The sequence below is a fragment of the Solea solea genome, chromosome 4 (assembly GCF_958295425.1).
Source record: "Solea solea chromosome 4, fSolSol10.1, whole genome shotgun sequence".
NCBI classification, from domain to species: Eukaryota; Metazoa; Chordata; class Actinopteri; order Pleuronectiformes; family Soleidae; genus Solea; species Solea solea.
Genome location: NC_081137.1, coordinates 17,558,448 through 17,581,134, shown reverse-complemented (window position 1 = coordinate 17,581,134; position 22,687 = coordinate 17,558,448). Strand labels below are relative to the sequence as shown.

General features: G+C 43.8%; 1 protein-coding gene across 6 annotated transcripts in view; it reads right to left on the bottom strand.

Moving 5' to 3' along the window:
* Positions 1-22,687, bottom strand: part of robo3 (roundabout, axon guidance receptor, homolog 3 (Drosophila)) — a 159,656-nt gene that overhangs the window by 12,078 nt on the left and 124,891 nt on the right. For all 6 annotated transcript variants that reach the window (XM_058627182.1, XM_058627181.1, XM_058627184.1 and 3 more), the window contains 5 exons: positions 17,678-17,802; positions 15,202-15,373; positions 11,817-12,022; positions 3,509-3,590; positions 1,723-1,891 (listed from right to left, as the gene is read on the bottom strand). In XM_058627182.1, the coding sequence (XP_058483165.1) occupies positions 1,723-1,891; positions 3,509-3,590; positions 11,817-12,022; positions 15,202-15,373; positions 17,678-17,802 (754 nt within the window). The remainder of the gene's footprint in view (positions 1-1,722; positions 1,892-3,508; positions 3,591-11,816; positions 12,023-15,201; positions 15,374-17,677; positions 17,803-22,687) is intronic.

Here is a 22,687-nt window from a genome sequence, read left to right as displayed (position 1 = left end):
TTTCCTCCAGTCGCCCCCTCTTTTCCTCTGTGCATATATTGTCGCTGTAACAGCGGTAACAAAGGACTCCCCGACCGTTTGTTCGACACTTTTAGATTTTTACCCAAGGGCACTGTTGGGGGGGGGGGAGTGTGGTGAAACAGCTTTAGTGCCAAAATGCACAATTAGACTGCAGAGGAATGAATACTGTCTGTGAATCATGTCTTTGTGTGCGTGTACTTGTACTCGATAACTCTTCGGGACCTTTTTCGGGCATAAACACTGACCTCATTTCTGAGAAACTCTTAAGTTTGGCCTAAAAATTTGAATCGGGAAGTGATGTGGAAGGACAGCGGCGCGAACTTGTGGGTGTCCATGCGTGCGTCCGTGTGTTTGCGCACCCTGTATGAGAGTCACAGTAACTTTGATTGAGCAGACGATCACAGAGAGAGAGAGACAGAGAGTTCACACACTCCCGCACAAGGCTGTGTCCCCAAAGGAAAGAAAATATGAACATGAAGCCTTTTTTTTTTTACATTATATAAACAAACACTACAGGATACATACTGTAATGTACGTACACGCATACACTCACACTCACATGCATGCCCTATCCCTTTCCTGTCCCTGTGGTCCTACAAACAAACCTTCACACCTTCGGGCAAGGAAATGTTATTGCAAACATCCCAGTGGGCCCGCTCAGCTGCTTTATATAGAATCAGTTTGCGTTACTCGGAAACGCTCAGTCGCTGCCACGGGCCACGACTTACGTCTGGATCTGATTAAGCTCTGCCGGTGTTCCCCTTCTTTATCAAATTGGAGGGACACATTTCCCTGTAATGCCGCCTATCTTCATCTGGAGGCTCACTCTCATCCGTCGAAACCACCCATTCTGCTCCACTGCTCAGTCGACTCCTCCTCCCCTAATTGATCCAAGGTGAACTTCCTCTCAACTGACAGCACCCGCAGGCTTCCGCTGAGGTCCATTCGGGTTCATGAGATCTGCCGCGGAGGACTGGCAAGACGATGAAATCCTTTTTTTTATAAATCTGTCAGTGTGTAACACGTGTGTCCGCCACGTCGCTGTATCCCGCACATTCACGGCGTGTTATGAATCATTCACGACTTCTTACTTGTGTAAACCTTGAGGTGCGGTGTTATACTGTGAAAACACTTTGTGCCGTAGTTCTCCTGCGAATTGAGTCGTAGTCTCTCAAGGTCTACTTGTATTTCACGTGTCAGCTCAGCTGTAAACGGTGAGCAAAATTCAGGAGTCCGGGGTTTTAAAGTAGTTTTCTCCTCCCACACAAATGTGGGTCGAATGTAAAAAGGATATCGTCATGACTGATCATAGGAACAGATATCAGCCAAAATCACAGCCCTGTGTCCATTGGACCGATGAAAATAGCCTTTTTGTATCACAGATGGAAACTACCACTGCTTAACATTCTCCAGAAGTTGTGTGTCGTTCATCATAATGTCTTCTCCTCCCAGTTCCTTGGTTACATTTCCAGAAAACGTCAGAGTGAACAGTATAAACACAGCGGGAAGATCTCCAGATAATTCACAGCGAGCGAGTGAGTGAGTAAGTACGAGTGACTGTTTGCCTCCTACACATGCACAACTCGAACTCCATCCCTGCTGGCAAGCGGCAAATGGCGTATGGTGTTTTCACACAAATAAAGTTCCTTAACGGATAAATAAAGTTGGAACTGAACTGAACCGAAAGTGCGCGAGACTCACCTGAAGGCCTCTATGATGTAGGAGGTGACGGCAGCTCCTCCCTCATGGGCGTTGGGTTGCCACGTCAGCGAGACGCTGTTCTTGGACACGTCGGTGACTATGGGTTTGTGCGGCGGGCCTGGCAGCTGGAACGGCTCTGTGGTCTGGGCCACTGACGAGTCTGCGCTCTCTATGTGGTGGGGATGGCAAGGTAGGGAAGGAATTGAAAGAAGGAAATAAAGTAGTGGAGGAGGAGGAGGTAGAAAATTCGATAACAATGCAACATTTGCCTGCAGCAATAACACTTCCTAATATACACCATATCATAAACACTAAGGATCTTAGCAATAGGGGCCCAGCCACTAAGTATAACATCTAAAATGCACAATTACTATCCCTCTAATGTTGATGTGCATCAACCTCAGTGCCGCCACATCTCCTCCCCTTCATCATTTCACGTGTGCTGACAACTGTAAGAGGCTAACAGTCAAATAAAAAAAAAGAGGTGTCATCGGAGCAGCTTGTCAGGTCGCTCATAACTCCCTCACTGAGCGCCATAAATTAAATCTCTACTGCTTAAAATAACTTGCGTGCTAATGGCAGCGGAGGAAAATAAAAAAGCCAGTAGCCTCACTGGTGCAGTGGGATTCAATCGCTTTAAACCCACTGTGCGGTATCTAATAGCATCTTTTAAGTAAGGGATAATGTGCAGTGAGCCTCCTTCGGGGTGATTCAGACACCCTGTTGCTCCACATCAGGATTTTACATCCCCTCATTGAGTTATTTTTCCACAATGATTTCACTGCACATTTATCCTACTTGTTCCGCGGCTACTTACAATAAACAAGTCATTTGACGCAAACAATATTGATAATGAAATAATCAGTATGCAGTTGTTAAAACCTTATTTTCTATTTAAGTTATCAGTCCAGGTCCAGTGTGTTACAATGAGTGACTGCACAGACACCGCACTCGGCCTCACTCAACTAGGGTGGCCGTTGTCAGTTTACGTAGTACGAAATGTAAACTAGCAAGGGCAGGTTTGTATATTCAGGCAGATGTAGACACATGGTGGTACAAGACGCCAGCCTCTTTAAGGCAAAGCCCTTGTCTAAAGTATAAATAAAGTGTTTTTCCTTTCATACTTATGTCTAGTTATTCCATTTCTGACAGTAAACCCTTCTAAATATTACACACTTGGACCTTAACGTGAAGTTGTAGGTAAGATACTAATACACGGTCACTGCTGACAAAAACAGCAGTTTTAGCTCACGTGACACAGTGACTTTGTGTCACTGAGATAATTAAGAAACCGACCAATCAGAATATCATATACCTAAGCTGTATGACGCATAATAACCATTATTTATCCCATACACAGATGACACCCTGGTGTTTGACGTCCACCCAGTAATAACCTGAACACCAGCAGGGCTTTCGTTAGACTCTACTTGTTTAATTGGCCATTCATTAAACGGTCACAAGGGAGAGTCTCTTGTCTCTTCGACTCCTTTAAAAGTCAAAAACACACCGAGTGACCGAGTGCGGCTCCTCAGCAAGTCTTATCTGCCGTCACGTACTAATGTGTTGCTGATAAATTCATAGCCGTTAATTAAAAAAAGTAAAAGAGTTACGCAGTGGGGGAGAGTGATCATAATCACTATGCTGTTTTAAACACTTCTCTTTTATGTTTTTTTCTTCTTTTTTTTTGTCGGTTCTATATCTCTGTTCTATTATACATGGCGGCAACTCCACATGCAGAGAGCTGTCATTTGCATTCATTTAAAATCACACAGAGACAATTTACCTTTGACTGTGAGCACTCCACTCCAACTTGTCTCTCCGCTGGAGCTGGAAGCCAGGCAGGTGTAAACCCCAGAGTCCGTTTCCTGGCAACAGTAAAATGTGAATCATTAGTTTAGTAAGTGAGTGTGTGTGTGTGTGTGTGTGTGTGTGTGTACGGGTGATACTATGTTAATGCACCCATTACCAGTGACTGAGACTAAATGTCATATCTCTGAAAGCAGAGTGTTTGTCCTCAGAATACTAAGCAGAGGGAAAGTAGGTGTGGATGAAAAGCTGGCAGGAACAGAGAGCTGCAAATCACACAAAACAGATCACTTTTCATATCGAGTGAGATTAGCGCTTTAGTATCTGTTCGTAGCAGGCTGTGCCTCCCATTGATGCCAGCGCGTTCGCTTCAGTTCATTGAGCGACCAAAATCAAAGTCCCAGAGAAAAAACATACTTGCACAAAAGATTATAAAAGCCAATCATATCATGGATGAATGGTAACGTACAGCATTAAACAATATGCTTAAAAAAAAGTTGCTTTTAAATTGTTCTCGAATCGTCCCCAACTTTTAACCGACAAACTTTTTCAAGCACCAACATCCACTCGCACCTGAGTGAAATGAGTCTGCAAAAGATACCCAGTCTTTGGACATTTGTCGCTTCTATCGGATGGGGACAGATTGAGGTAAAAGGAGGAGAGTCGAGGGGAGAAGAAGAAGACAGCAAAGGACACTCAGTAAGACGGGGTTTTTTTATCAGCTGTGTATTTTAGGTGAAATACTTGGTTAAAGAAAATAAGTTGCAGAATGTTTTGTTACATTTATTCATCCATTCATTTTCTACCACTTTTTCCTTCCACCTGAGAGTCGCAAGGGGAGCTGGAGCCTCTGACATAGGGTGAGAGGCAGTGTACAAGCTGGGCAGGTCGCCCAATCCATTGCAGGACCGACATACAGACACCATTCAGTTTCACATTCATGCCTACGGTTAATTCAAAAGGTTAATCAACCTAATACCCAATCGGCGTGTCTTTGGACTCTGGAAGGAAGCCACAGTACCTAAAAAGAACTCCCAATCACACGGGGGAGAACACCGAATGTCATGCTTTCTGAATAAAAATTAAAAAGGAGCCAAGCCAGTGTGTCTAAGTTCAACCACATTTTTAAGAGAAATAAAAATAACAATTCTGTCTCAACTTACACTTTTTACAAAACCACAAGAGCAGAGGAGAATATATAATGGCGCCGCGGAGTTGCTAAGAGACATATTTCCCATGAGTGACTGTCATTACATAACCATTAGTGCACAGATAAGTAACAATGAAAACCACCTTGAAATTATTCACCGTTTTGTTGGAGTTAAACAGGCAGATTAAGGCAGAGGTGTAAATTTCGGTCTCCGCTGACAAAGGTCAGAATTTGTTTTAAAGGCCCCAGAGATCTGCTTTTCGAGCATCACAGTGGGTTCTCAGGAAAAACCGCTGCCTCGGCGGACGACCTGGCGTAAAGTTTCCTCCTCAGATGGAATCTGAGCACGTCTTGTTGACAATTGGGGCCGAGTTAGTGGCGCAGAGACGGATATTATAGCGTAATGATGAAATTTCCTCAGTCTTCAGACAGGTGCTCTGTGGAGGGACGTGGTGTGTCATAGTAATGCACATGGATTTGCATTTCCAGGGTTTGTAACGTGAAGCCACGCATGTTAATTACAAACTTGGAGACGATGCCGACTTTAAGCCACATTTTGTTTTGCAAAATTCAGCCTAAAAAAAATAATAATAATTTTTAATAACAATATTAAAAACTGCTCCATGTAGGAATCACTTTATATTAAATCTATATCTAAATATGAAAATCTGTATCCTCTCTCTCTGCCAGCCTCGACGTAACATCTGCTTTAATTAACCACTCCTACTACTGGAACGTTTAGTCAACCGCGGTCATATCGCTTCTTTCATAAATGATCAAATCTCAGCGGAGTTATTTGAAGTCGGAGCCAAAGTCAAGCTGGTGGCTTTTATGCTCCTCGTCTGATTCCGACACTGCAGAGGAGGAGAGAGTTAAGGGAAGGATCAAAGGGCAGAATTTTAATGACCAGCTAGAGGTCTAGAACATTTCTGAGGCACCAGTCTTTATACTCAACAGCTACTTAGCATTCTGGACAGGCTACGAGCAGATGTAATTAAGAGGTGTGTGATAAATGTGCCTGTGTGTGTATTTGTGCGCGTGTGTGTGAGTTACATGTGACTGCCGGCAATTTAATTTTTGGGGAGGCAAGCCAAAAGCTAGACAGCCTGTGAAATTGCTTACAACAGAAGGAGGTGTTGGGGGCCCCTACACTGGGGAATCTTTCAAGAAAGTAACGTTTCAGTGGTTTCCTTTACCGCTGCGTGCCATTCGGACTTCATCCTCTCCTTTCGGTCGGTTTACGACGACTTTAAGATGCACGTCGGACCGGGCATTTTAGGGAATGAGATCCCGAGACGACAGCTCTAAGTACAAGTCAAATGAAAACACATTTGACTGAAGGAACAGCTACTCGACTGATGTCCTCTGCACAAGCCCAACTGGCTTTTTAACTGTGCTTGAAACAAAACAAAAAAAACATTCTGTAGTGTTCATGTTATAACTGTCTGAGCAAATGAGACAAAGGAAGTGTGTTTGCTGCCGCCGCCGCCGGTGCAGCTCTAACCTTGCTTTCCAGTTATATTAAATAAATGATGGGCGTGCAGGGAAAACTGTCAAAAAACATGAGACGCGGGTGTATTCTTTAAGAGGCAGTGCACGGCGGTGCCATGTCTTAACAAGCAGGTCCCTGTTTTATATGTATCTCGCGCTCTATTATAATACGCCCGAGGCTGTGTGGCTAACAAGACACTCAAACTGCATGAAAGGGTGCAAACGTGTACGCAACCAAAAAAAGAAGAAGCTAAAAAAAAAGAAAGAGACAACTGACTTTACACACGACTGTCATTGGTAATAATAACTAAAACACTATAAACTATATTTATATAGTGAAATAGAGAATAGAGAAATATCTTAATTCTTTTTTTTGTGTCATGCCCACCAGTGACAGTTGGTCCTGTTAGCATAACTGTTAGCAAAGATGGCGGACACTGTTTACATTCCGAGGCTTGAAACTGCAACTGCAACGCTAATTCCGCACTTTTTAGACCCATTCGTAGGGAGGCGGGACCTCATTCCCAGAATGTAAACAGTGTACGCTATCTCTATGCTAACAGGAAGTGTCACTGGTGGGCACGTAACAAAGAAAATGATGAAGATATTTCTCAACTCAGGGGGAACTGAGGTTGGGAAGCACAGTTTTTCAAAAATACTACCACTATTCTAGTGATACAAAGCTAAAAGCAAATCGGTGAAGTATTCCTTTAATTTTGTATTGTTCCTTCTCCTTCACTGCCTCCCCCCACACTTAGGTCTGTGACCTGTGAGAGTTGCTGCAGAAACATCAGCAAACAACGTGTTTGAAACTAGGAAATATCGGCCTGAAATTGTCTCATGACTGCGCCACAACAGCAATGCACCAAAAAAAAATCTAATTATCCCAAAAGCAAGGCTCCATAAATGTTTTATGAAGTTGTACTAGAGAGAGGAACCTGTAACTGTTTTCAGGGATTACCTTAAAGCCCTTAATGTACTATGAAGAAGGAGTTGCATCGGTTTATTTTTATTATTTATATCAGATAAATGCATACTTGTCAATTTAACTCAGGGTCCAAAAGACCGCAGGGCATATCAACAGCTGATGGTCGAGTCCACCAGAAAGAAAATGAGCAGCAAAGAGGAAAAAGACTGCATGGGGATGTGGATTTAAGCAGCTAAGTACTGTTGTTAAGGTATTGTGGGCAAAATAAATGTGTTTAAGAGAGAAATTAGTGCAAACTGAGTCATTTTTGTTTACAATATAAACCCCCGCATGGAAGGTTTTAAACCACATCAATAACACTGAGTCACAGACTATTTAAATTCTGATGTCAACTGCACCTGCTGGCTCTGCAAACAGCTCTCCTGTTGCACGTTGTGTATGTGAACGCACAGGGCGAGCGCAGGGGTGTTTTTCAAGAATTCTAATTAGTTTTCCGCGAGTTTTGCTGCGAGTTGTTTCACTCTTTCGCTTTAGTTCATCAATTCACGTGCAGTTCCGCGCGCAAACACAATCAGCCTTTTCCCTTTATTCACTTATTCTGCAAGCGCAGCCCATATTACTCCCATTGAAAACCTTATACATTATGCAGACGATATGCACGACAGCGCCGATCATGACTAATGCCTCGCTGAGCAGTGCTGATGCACTCGGCCATTCTGCTCTCTTGCGTCTTTTGGGCCCCGGCTCATCAGTAACACTGACAGAGGAATTACTCAAGACTAAGTGGCTTGTCAGAGCGTCCTGCAGGACCCGGGACAGGTGACTCTCCCCCCGCCTATGCGACACTCCTCCTCTCTATTCTATAGGCCCTGACCTTGAGCTGACCTGTGCGCCTGGCTCATGATGCGTCTGTCTGTGGGTCCCCAGATGGTGGAGTTTGATCAGTGCGCAGGGAATCAGCGCGGAGAGCGGGTGGGGTAAACAGCCGGGACACCTGACTATTAATCAAGGAGCGGCAGCTCTGGGCACCGCATGGAACAGATTGCTGAAAATGGATGAGGAGGAGAGGAGGAGAAAGGAGGGAGGGAGGGAGGGGAAGAGTTCCAAACCCGAAGAGGGAATGTGTGAATATTTACTTATGTATCACAGCTTAATTATATCTTTGACATTAGGGACATGTCTGTGCCTCTTCCCAGAAATCAGCTGTTGCCATTTAAAGTCTCTGGGAGCAACGTTACTTATTTACATAAGTGTGCATGTCAGTGTTGTAGTGATTGAGCCACTTGTGGTGTTTTTTTTGCGTCAACTTTCTCTTCAACGTTCATCTCCCGATGACACTTGCACTGTCCCACGGTTCACAGGAAAGCGAGAAAACTACTTTCCTTCGTGGACGACCAGGCTGAACTTTCGCCACGGTACCACGGAGGATGATGTCAGATTTCCCTTTTTTTTTTTTTGGAGAGATGCAGGTGGCGGAATGTAATGTAATTTACCAAGTACAACACATGTTTGTTGGGATTTCACATAAACTCTAACCCGATTACACCGGTAATTTGTTTTTCTTTTGTGTCCATGTGGTCCTTCGTTCTGTCCTCGGGCTTTGTTTGGGTGCCTCATCCCCCCCCCCCACCCCTCCCCTCACATGTTGTTTTTTTACCTTGTCATTACCACACACAGCCTCTGATGACTACGCCCACATTAACCGTTTAGCAGCCTCTTTTTAAGCCCCCCCCCCCCCATCACCACACACACAGAGACACACACACACTTCCCGTCTGTCCAGGACGTCTTGGCATCGTTGAGGGACAGAGGTAGTGTTTGTGTGTGTGTGTGTGTGTGTGTGTGTGTTTCTGGCAGAGATCCCATGGTAATGGCATCTCCTCATTGCCAGAGTGTGAGGAACAAACAGACCATCTGTCCCCGCTCCAGGGCCCCAGATGAGATCAACTTATTTATACTGATTATTTCGGGGTTAAATGTGATTTATGAACACTGATTCATTTCTCTCTCTCTCCCCCCCCCCTTCACATAATGCACTTCACACACTTGTCCAATTATGTGCGGGAAGTTGATTCATAGCAAATCTCGAATCGAGAAAAAAAGGTTTAGAGCTTTCAGAAATCTCTCACATGCATTTTAATTACGTGGATTTATACAAGTGTTATTTGTCAGAGTGGAAATAAGACTGATGGACGTCATTAGTTTAATCAGTTTTAAGAAAAGTGTTTCTGAACCGTTATTGTTCCATTGTTATTTGATGATGAAGGTAAATATTACAGCACCGCTATACACCAGTGACTTGTTGACTGATTAGTTTATACCAAGTCTCAATTAACTGTTGGTACAACAGCAAAACTAGAACTGTAATTTCCAATTTGACTGGTTGACTGCTCTGATCACACGATGCGTTACAACTCAACAACCAACATCACGTAAAATCCATAGGAGAACTTCTCTATGTGAGGCTGATCCTTCAACTTTGTGTTTTCAATGCTGTGTTGAACAGTTTTGGCATGATTCACTATGTAAGGCCAAAATGACAGTGGTTAGTACCATATCTGAATTGACAATAGGTGTGAATGGTTGTTTGTTTCTGTGTGTTGTATCCTGTGATAGTCAGCAGTGATGAGAAATGAATGAATGAATGAATGAACGGTCAAAACGTTTGTTGTTTGATGATTTGGGTAGATGTGGTGGTTTCAGTCCAGGAGGAAGTCAGATCTAGGGATTACATGAGTTCTTTTTTTTGGCATATTATCCTGATACGTTTTATAAGTAATATATTTGGTGTAAAAAAATCCCCATTTCTGGTCCAAACTAGTGAAAGGTCACAGAAGCAGCTGTGGCCCATCCTTAGTTGTTTGGCTAAGCTTGTGAATCTGTGCTTTGTTTACTAGAATAGCACAGACTGGCATAGACCAGCATAGACCAGCATGGACCAGCATAAAGATGCGGGTGGACCAGCATAGACCAGCATAGATCAGCATAAAGATGCTGGTGGACCAGCATAGACCAGCATAGATCAGCATAAAGATGCTGGTGGACCAGCATAGACCAACATAAAGATGCTGGTGGACCAGCATAGACCAGCATAGACCAGCATAATGATGCTTGTGGACCAGCATAAACCAGCATAGACCAGCATAAAGATGCTGGTGGACCAGCATAGACCAGCATAGATCAGCATAAAGATGCTGGTGGACCAGCATAGACCAGCATAGATCAGCATAATGATGCTTGTGGTCCAGTATAGACCAGCATAGACCAGCATAATAATACTTGTGGTCCAGCATAGACCACCATAGACCAGCATAATGATGCTTGTGGACCAGCATAGACCATCATAGACCAGCATAATGATGCTTGTGGACCAGCATAGACCATCATAGACCAGCATAATGATGATTGTGGACCAGCATAGACCATCATAGACCAGCATAGAATAGCATAATGCTGGTCACCAGCACCAAAACACAACAAAATCTATGCTGGTATTGCTAGCAGGGCATGCACTTAAGAAGACCAGTTTCCAGCAACTGAACGTATGCGGTGATTTGCCCTGGCTGAGACTCAGAACCTGATTATATTTCAGCTTTTTGTCATGAGAGAGCATGAGGAGAAAGTGCTCTGCTATACACACTGAATAGAGGCTGGTGTGATAGTGGTGGTCATTGTATCCATCTGTCATTGTCTGGAATGTTAGAAGCAACATTTCAAATGAAATACAGCAGCTTTTTACAAGTCAGGTACTGACTGAAAGTTTTAGATACACCCTGTCCTCTTTTTCTTCCTTTTTTTTCTTTTATGTTTATCGTTGCTGTAAAACATTGAAATCAAACACACCAGCACCCTAAGGGCACATCTGTTCACTGTGTGGAATCCACTCAAACTGAACCAAAGTCTACACAGAACTTCCAACATGGCATTTGACAGCTTCAAATGGGCTCCAAAGCATGAGCCCTTCCAGGTTGGCGCTCTCAGCTGTCAAGTCATTCCCCTTTTTATCCCCACATGACATGAATGCAGCATAAAATGTACTTTAAGCTTTTGACAGCCCACCATTTGAGCTACTATCCTCTCCCCTCGCTCGGCGTCTGCTCTTCCATCTTCCTCGCCCTCTCCCATTCATCCAGTCCACTTGCACTGATGTATTGAGGATTTAATTACAAGTCTCAGCAATCGTTAATCATTGAGAACCCTTGGATCAGTTAATGTGTGAGGCCACCAAGAGCCCCAGTGACATCAGGTGTTCCTTCGTACCCAGGAGGGAATTCTGGGCAGAATGGATTTCATTAGCATTGAGTAAGACGGCGCTAACGACTGCTAATGGCCTTGCGCGCTCATTATCATGGAGATCACGCGTCGCCGATGCCATTTTGCTCCGTTCCCCACCTCTCCTCTTCTCATAAAAACTCATTACTTGAGTCAACCATAAAAATGTCCTCTGTTTAAGTGCCTCGTACTCCTCGGCTAGTTAAAACTGCTGTTTTATTATGTGGAATATGTTTATCTAGTGTGAACCGCGTCACGTTTGATGTGCAAATAGTGATGTGCATATCCAAAACTCGTTTTAATGAGTTGGCTGGGAGGTGTGGCGTGATGGAATGACAGGTAGCAACATGTACACACTACATGAAACAAGTGGAAGGTCATTGCATAAAAGCACATCTGAAAGGTCTGAAACACAATCAGCTGGTTCTTCGTGAGTTTAAATACCTGCAGGTTGGTGATTTGGAAAGTGCCGTTCTCCATCAGGCTGACGCGCCCGTCATTTCCCAGGATCCTCTGGCCGTCTTTCTCCCACTGGATGCTGGGGATGGGGTTTCCCATGATGTGACAGTGTAGCTGAGCGGTGGAACCAGGCGCCAACGTGTGATTGGCCGGTCCCTGGCGGATGATGGGAGGTACGCGGTCTGAAGGGGCTGTAGGGATGGAGGACAGAGTCAGATTCTGCGTCAGGCTTTCTCATTAAAGTAACTCTGTATTTGTATATTCTGTCAAAAATGTGGCTATGATTTTCCTGAACTGCAGAGAAGCTGGACCTTTGACCATTTCAATTTCAGCAGTGGATCCATGAGTCAAACTGAACTGCGAAATTTAAAAAGGATTCTCTCAAAGTGTTTTGAGGGAAATTGCAAATCTTAATGCCCTGGTATAGTTCTGCGTGCAGCGTCATCAACTTGTACCGCCACCTGATGGTGGAGTGGGATACTACAGGACCCTGATGCACGAGTATACCAGGGTCCGTGCAATGTGCAAGTCATCGAGAATGTTTCATCCATACTTGAATGGGTTTCCTTTAAGACGTTAATGAGATGTTGCAACTAAAGACTTGATTGCTATGCGGACATTTACTTGACGTGACAGTATCCATCACAACAGTTGAGACAAGTGGGGAAAACAGATTTTGCTCTCACTCTCCAGTCCATTATACACAGTAGCATTTTGTCATAATTGTACGAGATGGAGTTCCCAAGACAAGCAGCCCCGTCTGAGCAGTAGCCTGTGAAACCGCGTCATATACCGCTGAGCGCAAACTAAAATGTCACCAGCAGAGAACATCCGTCTCACTGCTCCCCCGGCCCCGTTTCGACATGCAAATAGATGCCATAGATTTGTCTCCGGCAGCCATCAGCTGACGCAGTTACCTCCTAGGGCTGATGGGCCATTTGACAAGGTAATAAGTAGACTGTGCGTTTTATTTATGACACTTAAAATGTCTTTTCAACAAACACAGCATTTCTGAACCACCATGAATCACGTGTTAATAGGTGCTGAAGGATTATTAAACGTTAATACATTTTCAATTTTAGGCATTTGGCAGGTTCGGGATTCTTATTCATCGCACACGACGGCAAGCCAAGGCAATTTATTCTGCCTATTATAATGTGTGTATATGTGGCTTCTTTTGACTGATTTGTTATTATTACTACTAATTCATGTTCATGACTCCAATGCTCTGATTAACCGCATACATTCAAGGGTTCTACTCTATATCTGTAGGTTGTGTGTAGGCCAGAAATCTAACAGATGTCTGATAAACACACGCAGACACATTCCTGGCAGACTCTCACAATGCGAAAGTTTACTTTTCACTTACAGTTTTATGGAACCCTTTCATGAGCTTGTGAAATGGAAAAAAACAGATGAATAAGTGCCGTATGCCTTGTTTACATCAGCGGCACCATGGCGCTTCACTTCACATCATACACACACACACATGCACATCTGTCCAGCTGTAGCTCGCAGATGTGGACGTGTTGAATAAATAAATGGGATGCCGACACCTAAACTGGTGGACATATATGGCCGCTCTGCACGTCTGCACGTCTGTAAGTTCAATCCGCAGCGTAAACACTGTGATGTGAACGTGGCCAGCTAATAGTGATGGTGAGCTTGGAGTCAAACAAACCCTCGTTAAAAGGATGTGGAAAGAACTGAAGACTGTTTACAGCATAAAGTCCCATTTTTTTCCCCCTCTTTTCTTCTCTTTATATTACGCGGTGGTAACCACTGGTCCCAAAGCACTCGGCACATAAAGCTAGAACATGTCATCAACCCCACAGCGTGACATTTCCCCGCAGACAGGGAGCGCGGCCTCACATGTATCGTGTGTTGTCGATGCCGCCGCGATAATAGAGGCCAGACCCTGAAAAATGTGAAAAGTCAACACACAAGTGAGCGCAAACGGAGCCAAACAAAAGCCATGTTTACTCCGCGAGTGGGAGTCGAGCGGCATATGTCGAGGCCGGGTTATTTGCATAGCGGCACCGCCAGTTGTCTCTTTTTATTACATCAGATAAGGACTCCCACTGTTTGCTCATCTTGAAGGATGGATATTTTCATTTGGGACAGATTTGAAGGGGATTGGGAAGGGAACGTGGGTGGGAGGAGGAGGGGAAGGGGTGTAAATCGGCAGATTGTGTGGAATAATTAATCACATGTGAAGCGGGGAGAAAGAGGAAATCGGGGGGGATTGTCAAACGGTAAGGTGCTGCATTTAGATAGTGTGCACACATACACCGATTTTGCCTCATCCAGTTTGCAGGGGGAAAGTCTAACAGTCGTTTATTTTCAGCCTCGTGGGCATTAATTATTAAACAAGTGGGTAAAACTGGAGTTTGCACGCTGGTTTTCGATGACAAATGCTAATGACGTACGGCCGTCCGACTGTTTTTCCCCATTATGTATGTGTACACAAACACTCATTAAAGGCGCAATTCAAACATTTTTCACACTAATGTAAAAGAAAACAACGCCCTCAGTTTCAATAGTTCTCTATTTTGCCTTCGTCGCCAGCTGCTCAAAGCATACTAGCACCCATTTGGCACACACACATCCATATGTACAGCCAACGGTGCAAATGTACCGTTAGCCATTCAACCGAGCTGAAGCCTGGTACTTGTATTTTAAACGGTGTTCCCCTCATATTTTGTTGTTGTTTTGTCATCATTATCGCCTTTCAATCTATCCTGGGATGAGCCGGGCTAGGGGAAGATCCATCTGTTGGCTCCTTTGTCGCAAATTTAGGAATACGAATCGGGGGCAGATGAGTCGCGACACTGTGATTACAATCAGCCTCAGAAGGAGGTGGACCCTGAATTGAGACCCGGCTGTTGGGACTGATAAGACCAAAACCAGGAAGTTGAAAGTGACTGTCAGCCTCATCATCATGTCGACCAGGACCAGCAGCGTTACCAAAAACTCTCTGTTTTACAGAACTGAAAAAGTGTAGACGCCAGATTTAAATGCGGCAAAAGTGCTGTGGTTTGTAACTAGCAGGTAGTACTGTTGATGTAACCTAAATGACTTTGCTGGAAGGGTAATTTTGGCAGTCAACAAACCATACGCTCTATTTTTAACAATGCATACAGAATAAATCATCAGCAGCATGTCATTTCGAACCAGGCTCTAAAGTTAAACTTTGAGCAAAGCGGTCCAGTCGATTCCTAATCTCCATTATTGCAGCCAACAATGACTCACAATGATGCCATTATTTATTATGTATTTTGGACTTTTGAGCCACCGGGGTATTTAATCATGTAAATCCACATGCCACCTTGCCTGTTTGTGTGTGGTTTGTACGTGTGTTTAAACTCACAGCTTTCCACCTCCAGCAGCGCTTTAGTCAGGATGCTGCCCGCCACGTTGATAGCCTGGCAGATGTAGTAGCCAGAGTCTTTGACTTGGACGTCGACGACGGTCAGCTCACCGCTCAGGGACACGGAGAAGCGACCGGACTGTGAAGGCTCCTGCGAGGGAAACAGCAAGATCTGGAGGAGGGGAAAAAAGAAAAAAATACATCACGCAAGGATCTGACACTGAAAAACCCTTTTTTTCCCACAATTCAGGGTTCTCACATCTTTCCAGGACCAATTTCTAACCAAATGTGCTGAGACAGCTTAAGATTGGAGGGCAACTTGTAAGAGCCGCTTCGCCAATGGCGTCCACTTTTATTGATTTGCAGCACCCTCAGTATCTGGACAAGTGATTGTCCTTGGGATCTTGGGCAAGTCAGTCTTTGTCATTTTCTTTGCTGAGCCAGAGATCTTGGAATTTGCATTTGCCCTCTCTTGCTTAACGTTTACGGCTAATTGTTCCGCATGGAATCTCACGTCAGTGGCGGAGAGAGAAGATGTTTAGTCTACATACATCAAGCAATGCAGGGCCCATGAAACAGTAGGTGGCGTCGTTAACAAACAAGGGCACATTGGCGGCGGGAGACATTGACCTGAAAATCAACTTAACTTCTTTCTTGCACGAAATTCAAGCACTTTCAATGACCCATGTCTATTTAGGGCGATTTTTTAAAACTTCAAGAGCCTTAAAAATGTTTTCAAATTCACAAACTTTCAAGGATTTCACAGACCTGTGTGAACCCTGACAATTATAAAGAGAAAAACACTGTTTTACAACTGATTATTCAGCTGTTTGACTGGATAAAGGCATGATGCCCCCTGCACTGCCGCTGCATACACACAAACGCTCCCTCAATCAGGTCTGAGAGTATAGTTTGACAGAACCCATTATCAGATGAAGGATGCAGCACACAAGTAATGTTCCCTTTCTGCTCACAAACCAACCACACAAAGGCAACGGCAGCAGCAACAACAATCAAGACAAGTTACGCACAGCAACTTTAAGGTCTTGCCCAAGGACACTTAACACCAATGATGCTGCAAAGCCAAAACTTTTTGACCTTCTCATGAGCAGAATCCCCGAAGGCTTTTCAAAAACATTTGTTCGTCTGTTGTTGTCTGAAAGCCGTTCCTGTAAAAAAACATCTCACTGGCTTTGGCTTTACATGTAATATTACGATGCCACGAGATATTTGTTTCGTTCAATCGCTGATCTCTCATTTCCTCATAACTGTACAATTCTACTGAAACTCGGTCGCCGTTCCCAAAATGCTGCCCACATCTCCTCTCCTTTCCTCTCCTCCTCCATGCGTTTCTCCTCTTTTATCTCTGTCCTCCACTCTTGTTCTCTCACTCCCACACACACACACACATTCTCCGAGCCTCCTCCAATCTCGCTCGTCCACCCCCCCCCTAATCTGTACCTGGGAGCCATGCTACAGGCACCCACACACTCTCGTCAGGCCTTTCAGAGCATTCCAACAGGCTGCTGTGCTTATCGCACACTCGCTTTCCAACACACACACACACACACACGCGGAGGCAGTTCTGCATGCACAAACCCACACACATGCACTCGAAGACATACGGGCCTCTGCATACTCATGCTTTGGAGAATAGTCTCATGTGTGTTCGATGGTGTGTGTAGGAGTGTGTGTGTGTATGAGTCATCCCGGCATTAAAGTGCAGCACACGGTGATAAAAGCAAAGCATGACAATGAGGAACATGGCAGCGAAGAGGAGCTGCAGGAAGGCAGGAAGGCAGGAAGGCAAAACAGCTCCTAGTTATAATGTCATTTATAAGAACTAATTATCTGAAGGTCTGTTTTTCCTTTAATCTTTGCTGTATTGTGCAAGACGCAGAAACTCATAATTAAAATTTAAGAACGTGATTTCTTTCAAGGAGATGTAATTAAGAAGATTTTAAATAATATACAGAGACCTGATTAGGGGCATGTGTGATTTTTGATTACATTTGTCAACAATTTTACTCAAAATATTAGTTCTGATAGCACTGTGAAAATGTAAACAGACAGAAAGCTACGTGTTCAACAACATGGTCCATTAAGAGATTGTCTTTCACTCTAAGTGTGTTTTCAAAAGCAAGGCTTATTATAAAGTCATTAGATGTAGGAGATTTGGTAATTATGTTTAATTGTGAAATGTAAAGTATGGAAGGAAAACAATAACAAAAAAAACGAAATATAAAAAATACCACTGGTGCAAAGTCGCCCCCAAATCGCCCAAAAAAGGACATTCAGTCCAGCAAAGTCAGCAAAGTCCGCCTGACGTGATAAACATGTGTACCAACTTTCATTCATGTACAGTACATGAGACATGACAAAAAGTCACCTGATGAAAGCTGATTTTCATTTTCATAAGCCCCTCCCACTTCCAATTTTCCACGCTTTCTCAAACGAATGACGTAAATTCTCTTACTTGACTGCCTTCTTTTTGCCAGAACACGGCGGGCGGAGGGTTTCCTTTGGTGCTGCAGAGGAAGGTGACGGTGCGACTGGGTGCAGTGATCTGGTCCCGAGGCCGAACCACAATCTGAGGAGCCACTGCAAGACAGAAAACACACAGAGAGAGACACATGATCAAGCCGATCCACTCCACCGGAGAGCAAAACCAGGACTTTTAATTCCAGACCACTCAGATTCAGATAAAATGTTGCTCAACAGCTGGAACCAAAGACTATGTTCGGTTCCTCATGAATAGTTCCGGCTCAAACACGAGACAAACAAGAGCCGATGCAGCTTGTTTATTTCCTCATTAAGAAAAACAAGGCGAGTACGGGGCACGGGGAGCGCCGGTAATAGGACAGCCGGCTGAGCATTCGCTGCAGTGTTTGTTTCTGGTTGAGAACAATGTTGTCTGCTTCCTGTCAACTTTGAGACAAAGGCGAGAGAACGAGTGAGGGAAGGAGCGCGCGAGCAATCTGGCGGCGAACACGAGGGAACGAGAGAGCGGCGATAAGAAAAGAAAGGGAGAGAACAAGAGAAACAAAGCTTGATTGTTCCACTTGTGTGCCACTCGACAGGTTATCTGCTGCGAGGACAAGTGTTTTCCTTTGCCTGCGCCACCTCTTCACATGTCCGTGAAGACATGAATTAGCGAGAGTCGTGTAAATACGATGAGTATTCGGTATTCCAGACTCATTTTTCACTGTGTCCATGTTTTAAATTTTGTGTTTTCAGACCAATTAAATCTGCATTTCGACATGTGTTTAAGCCCTGTATCAGAAGTGATCTGTGTCCAATCGGAAACCGCTTGAAAATGGCCATCGTTGGACCATTCAGGTACGTGGCACTCTGTTGCTGGTGTTAAGAAGAAGCCGATTCTCTCCTAAGTAGTTTGCTTCGTTTCTGAGAGTATTAATAATAAGTAACAACACTGGTGAAAAGTGCAGAGCAAGGATTTCTGTTACGAGACTGACGAGGAGGTGAAATTGAAACTGAAAGCTCAGAAACTAAGCAGAGTGTATGCATTTTTAAAGGAAAACAGGTTAGTGTGGATGTAGCCCCAGTTTCCGTCCATTTCTCCTTGGAGGTTTTCTTCGTCGAAGACTAGTATTTTTGTCTCTTCTCCAAAGTACTTCCAGCTGCTCTATGACCTTGGATTCTTCAGCGGGTACAGATGCTTATTAGTTAAGCTAAGGCCCATAACAATCAATAGCCTTTGCTTTGACAGAAGAGCCTATGGAAAAGGTCAGCCCAGAACCCAGAGGAGCCAAAACTCGGGGATTGTGGTTCACCTTTCTGATCCCAAGCACCGGGCTAATCAGACGTCTCTGGACATCGGATCAGCAGGAGGGAAAGGGGAGGGTATCATATAATGTGACAGACACACACACACACATGCAAATCTCTGATTTCTATTGATTCTGTTGCAAGTAACCGGCTTCCCTCCATACAGAGGGACGGTGAGAATGCATAATGCACCAGGCCTAATTGATTTCTCATTCCCCCACCTGATCTCCTGCCTCGCTTCCATTCTCAGCCTCAATGTGCGTCGCGAGCAACTGAGACAAAGACGCAAACCGTCATCGGGAATTGATTATTTAGTGCAAAACAGAATTAATAAATAATAATTTTTTTTTTTTACACAGAGAAAACCCTGACTGAAGGGACTCACATCAGTAGAAAATGAACAGCCTTAAGAGGCGGCATTAACGTAATGCACAATTTACTCCATGGGAAATGTTTTGCTGACATTAGTTTCCCCCAGAGGAGGCGTTTTGTTAGGATGGTTATAGTTCACTTGAGGAAAGAACGGCTTGGGAAACCAAGATAAACAAGGTGGAGGGTCCAGTCAGCACAAAAAAAAGAGGGATGAATATGAAGTAGTCGAATTTTTTCTCTGATATAAAATGACGGTTCCGGAGCCTGACAAGGGACTGAGTTTCCCCCAACTGCCCAATCTCTGACGCTGATTGCCTGCTGCTTGTAATCGCTCACTTCTGATGCACGTACATGCTGAATTTCATGAATTTCAAACCTGCCCTCCCTTTGGGAATTACTGCACTATTTCCCTTTGTAATGACTGCTTTCACCGCGGCCCCACCACACAGCGGGAGGGGATCTCTCAGCAAAAGGAGGTGCACGGGGTCACCTTCTTAGATCAAACCTGCAGCCCTCATTTAACCCGAAAGGTCAAAGTCTGGCAGTCTTTGGGAAACAGTTTAGGCACGAGTCAGCCAATATTTCCATTTTATTCAGTCTTCTATTTTAGGAAAGACACAATAGTGGAATTAAAATCAATTGAAGGACTTCCAACCTCTCAAACACCTATTTACAAGAAACATTCTTGGGTCTGATATGAGCCTGACTGATGTGTTTCTGAAGCCATTTTCAGACATGAACGACTAAATATGTCACAAGAATTGGGTCTAGACATAAAGAAAATGTGTTTATATTTGTAGTAAATGAATGAAAAACAGATGTATCCACTGTCTCATTTCAGGTCTGAAATGCTTAGGAAATCTAGGGTGATCCATCTCCAGGCCAGTGCACACACACACACACACGTACAGTACACACGCGCAAGAAAAGATGCTGTGTGCCACAACAACCTGCCAAACAAGCCATATGTCAACACTTTCCCCCCCGTGTGTCTAACGCAACGTCACAACTTCGACCCACATTCGGTGACGGCGACGAAGAAGAAGAAGATTCAGGTTATTAAAATGTCGTGTTGGTGCACTGTCTGGAGAACAACTGTGTTCAATCCGAGGAGGCAAGCCGACACGTTGCCCCGGGGCTGTAATAAATAATTAGCAGTAATAGGTGCACTCAGTGTGACACTGCGCTCTAGATTTAAGGCAGGAGGAAACATGGGAGAGAGGCAGAAAAGGTTCTTGTAGCTGAAAAGCTGAGATCTACATGACAAACATCAGTAAATAAAACATGCCTGCATGAATTTAGTGTTTAGTGTCATTTAGTGACCCTGTCTATCGACTGATTTAGGTCCAACAGGACCAAGTGTCACTGGTGGGCACGTAACAAAGACTACTTACCCCTATTCTAGTAATACAAAGCTAAATGCAAAATCGGTATTATAAAGTATTCCTTTAAGTCTAAATAAAGAAAGAAACCCCTTCAAATAGGGTTTGAATAAGGGATACGTCTCTGGAAAGTCTTTACCAGAGTCTGAGATCATGTCACACGGCTAACGCGCCGAGAGGGAGGCAAAAATAGTCAAGCATTGCAACTGCAATTTTTTCCACTGCTTTTATGATAAGAACTGTCAGGCTGAAGGAGGAGAGAGTCTGGTCTGAGTGTGAAGTGCTGGGTCTCTTTAAATATTTGTGTGTGTGTGTGTGTGTAAGGAGAACCAGATGCTGTCTTCAAGATGAGAAACCTTTTTCCCACAGCAAAGATATGTGAAGTGAGTTTTGGAGAGTTGTTCACGATAAGTTTTACAAGGTGAGGGTTCACATCAAGCTCCAATGAATATTTGCTTGCGGGTTAGGAAGAATGGCTGGTGAGAGTCACCAATGGCTTCACATTCAACTTTTACTGGATACCAGATATGGCCCTTGTGGTCATGATCAAGCCAGTTGCCTTATTTTTATTGCAGAATTCTAGTAAGTAGGTTTATTGGGATGTTTCTACACGCCTGTTGCACAGCGAGGCAAATAATCATCATAACATTAATACTAAAATAACTGCACCCAGAAGACAAGACATGGCCCACTCTCGTCCATGTGCACGATGGCACGTGAATGAATGAATGAATGGCTGTCTTTTGTTGGAAAATGTAAACACAGTAAATATGACTTTACTTGTCGACTGCTCCGTATGGGCCATATATAAACAACCGAGTGGCAGACTGAGAAATGGAGCGATGGTGATTCGCTGAAGGCCAGCGACAGCAGGCTTTTTCTTGGCACCGCGACAAACTAATGGACGGCTACAAGAATGATATGCGTTTGAAGTGCTAAATCAAAAGTAGACCAGTGTAACAGTGACGTTAAAAAAAACGGGGCTTTGTGAGCTGCTGTTTGTGTGTGCAGATGTCCTTGCAAGTTCTCCCTTTGAGAACCTGAAACAAGGAGCAGGCTGTTATAACAGTGTCTTCAAGATAAGCTCAGTAGGAAGTTAATTGTTGTAAAAATGTGAGAAAATGTGAATATTTGTATGGCTTTCTAGTGTTTGTGAGGCCAAGCTTGGCGGTAACATTCACCCTCCATTTAAATACTGTTGAGAAATATGCATGCAGTGGAGCTTAAATGCTAATAATTGTATGCATTTTCTCAGTAAATGTGCACCTGTTTTTCTTTAATTATCACCAGTGTGTTGAGAAAATAACGTGTTTCCGTGTCTGTATGGCAACATCTGTTCACACCCTTGTGCCAAGTCAGCTGTGCACGTTTGGGAAAAACAGTTTATGTCAAGATTTTTTTTGTCTTGTGTAATGATTCCACATTTGACACAAAGCAGAGAGTAGACTTTGTTGAAATGTACCCTATGCATTGTCTAGCGCTTTATCCTCCGCGTGGGTCGCCAGTCCATTGGAGCTGAAACAATTACTAAATGAATCGTCAACTATTTTGATAATTGATTCACCGGTTTGAAGCTTTTTGCATGATTAAAAACGAGATTTCTGATTGTTTCAGCTTGTTAAATGTGAATATTTTCTGGTTTCTTTGCTCCATATAACAAAGAAATAATTAAAAAACCAAACCATTTTGGTTTGTGGACAAAACAAACAATCGTTAGTTGCAGCTCTACAGTCCATCACTTTTAAGTTTGAAACTCAAAAGAAACATTGCGGAATACCTTAAATAAATGCAAATAATGTACTCATATTACTCATACATATTCTAATATTTAAGTATTTTTCACAAAGGCTCTCCAGCTTGAGGTTCTGGAGTTGGTTCAGCTTAATTTTACCTACTGTAAAACTAGCTTTTAAAAACCGTAAACCCTTTTAATATAGGGAACA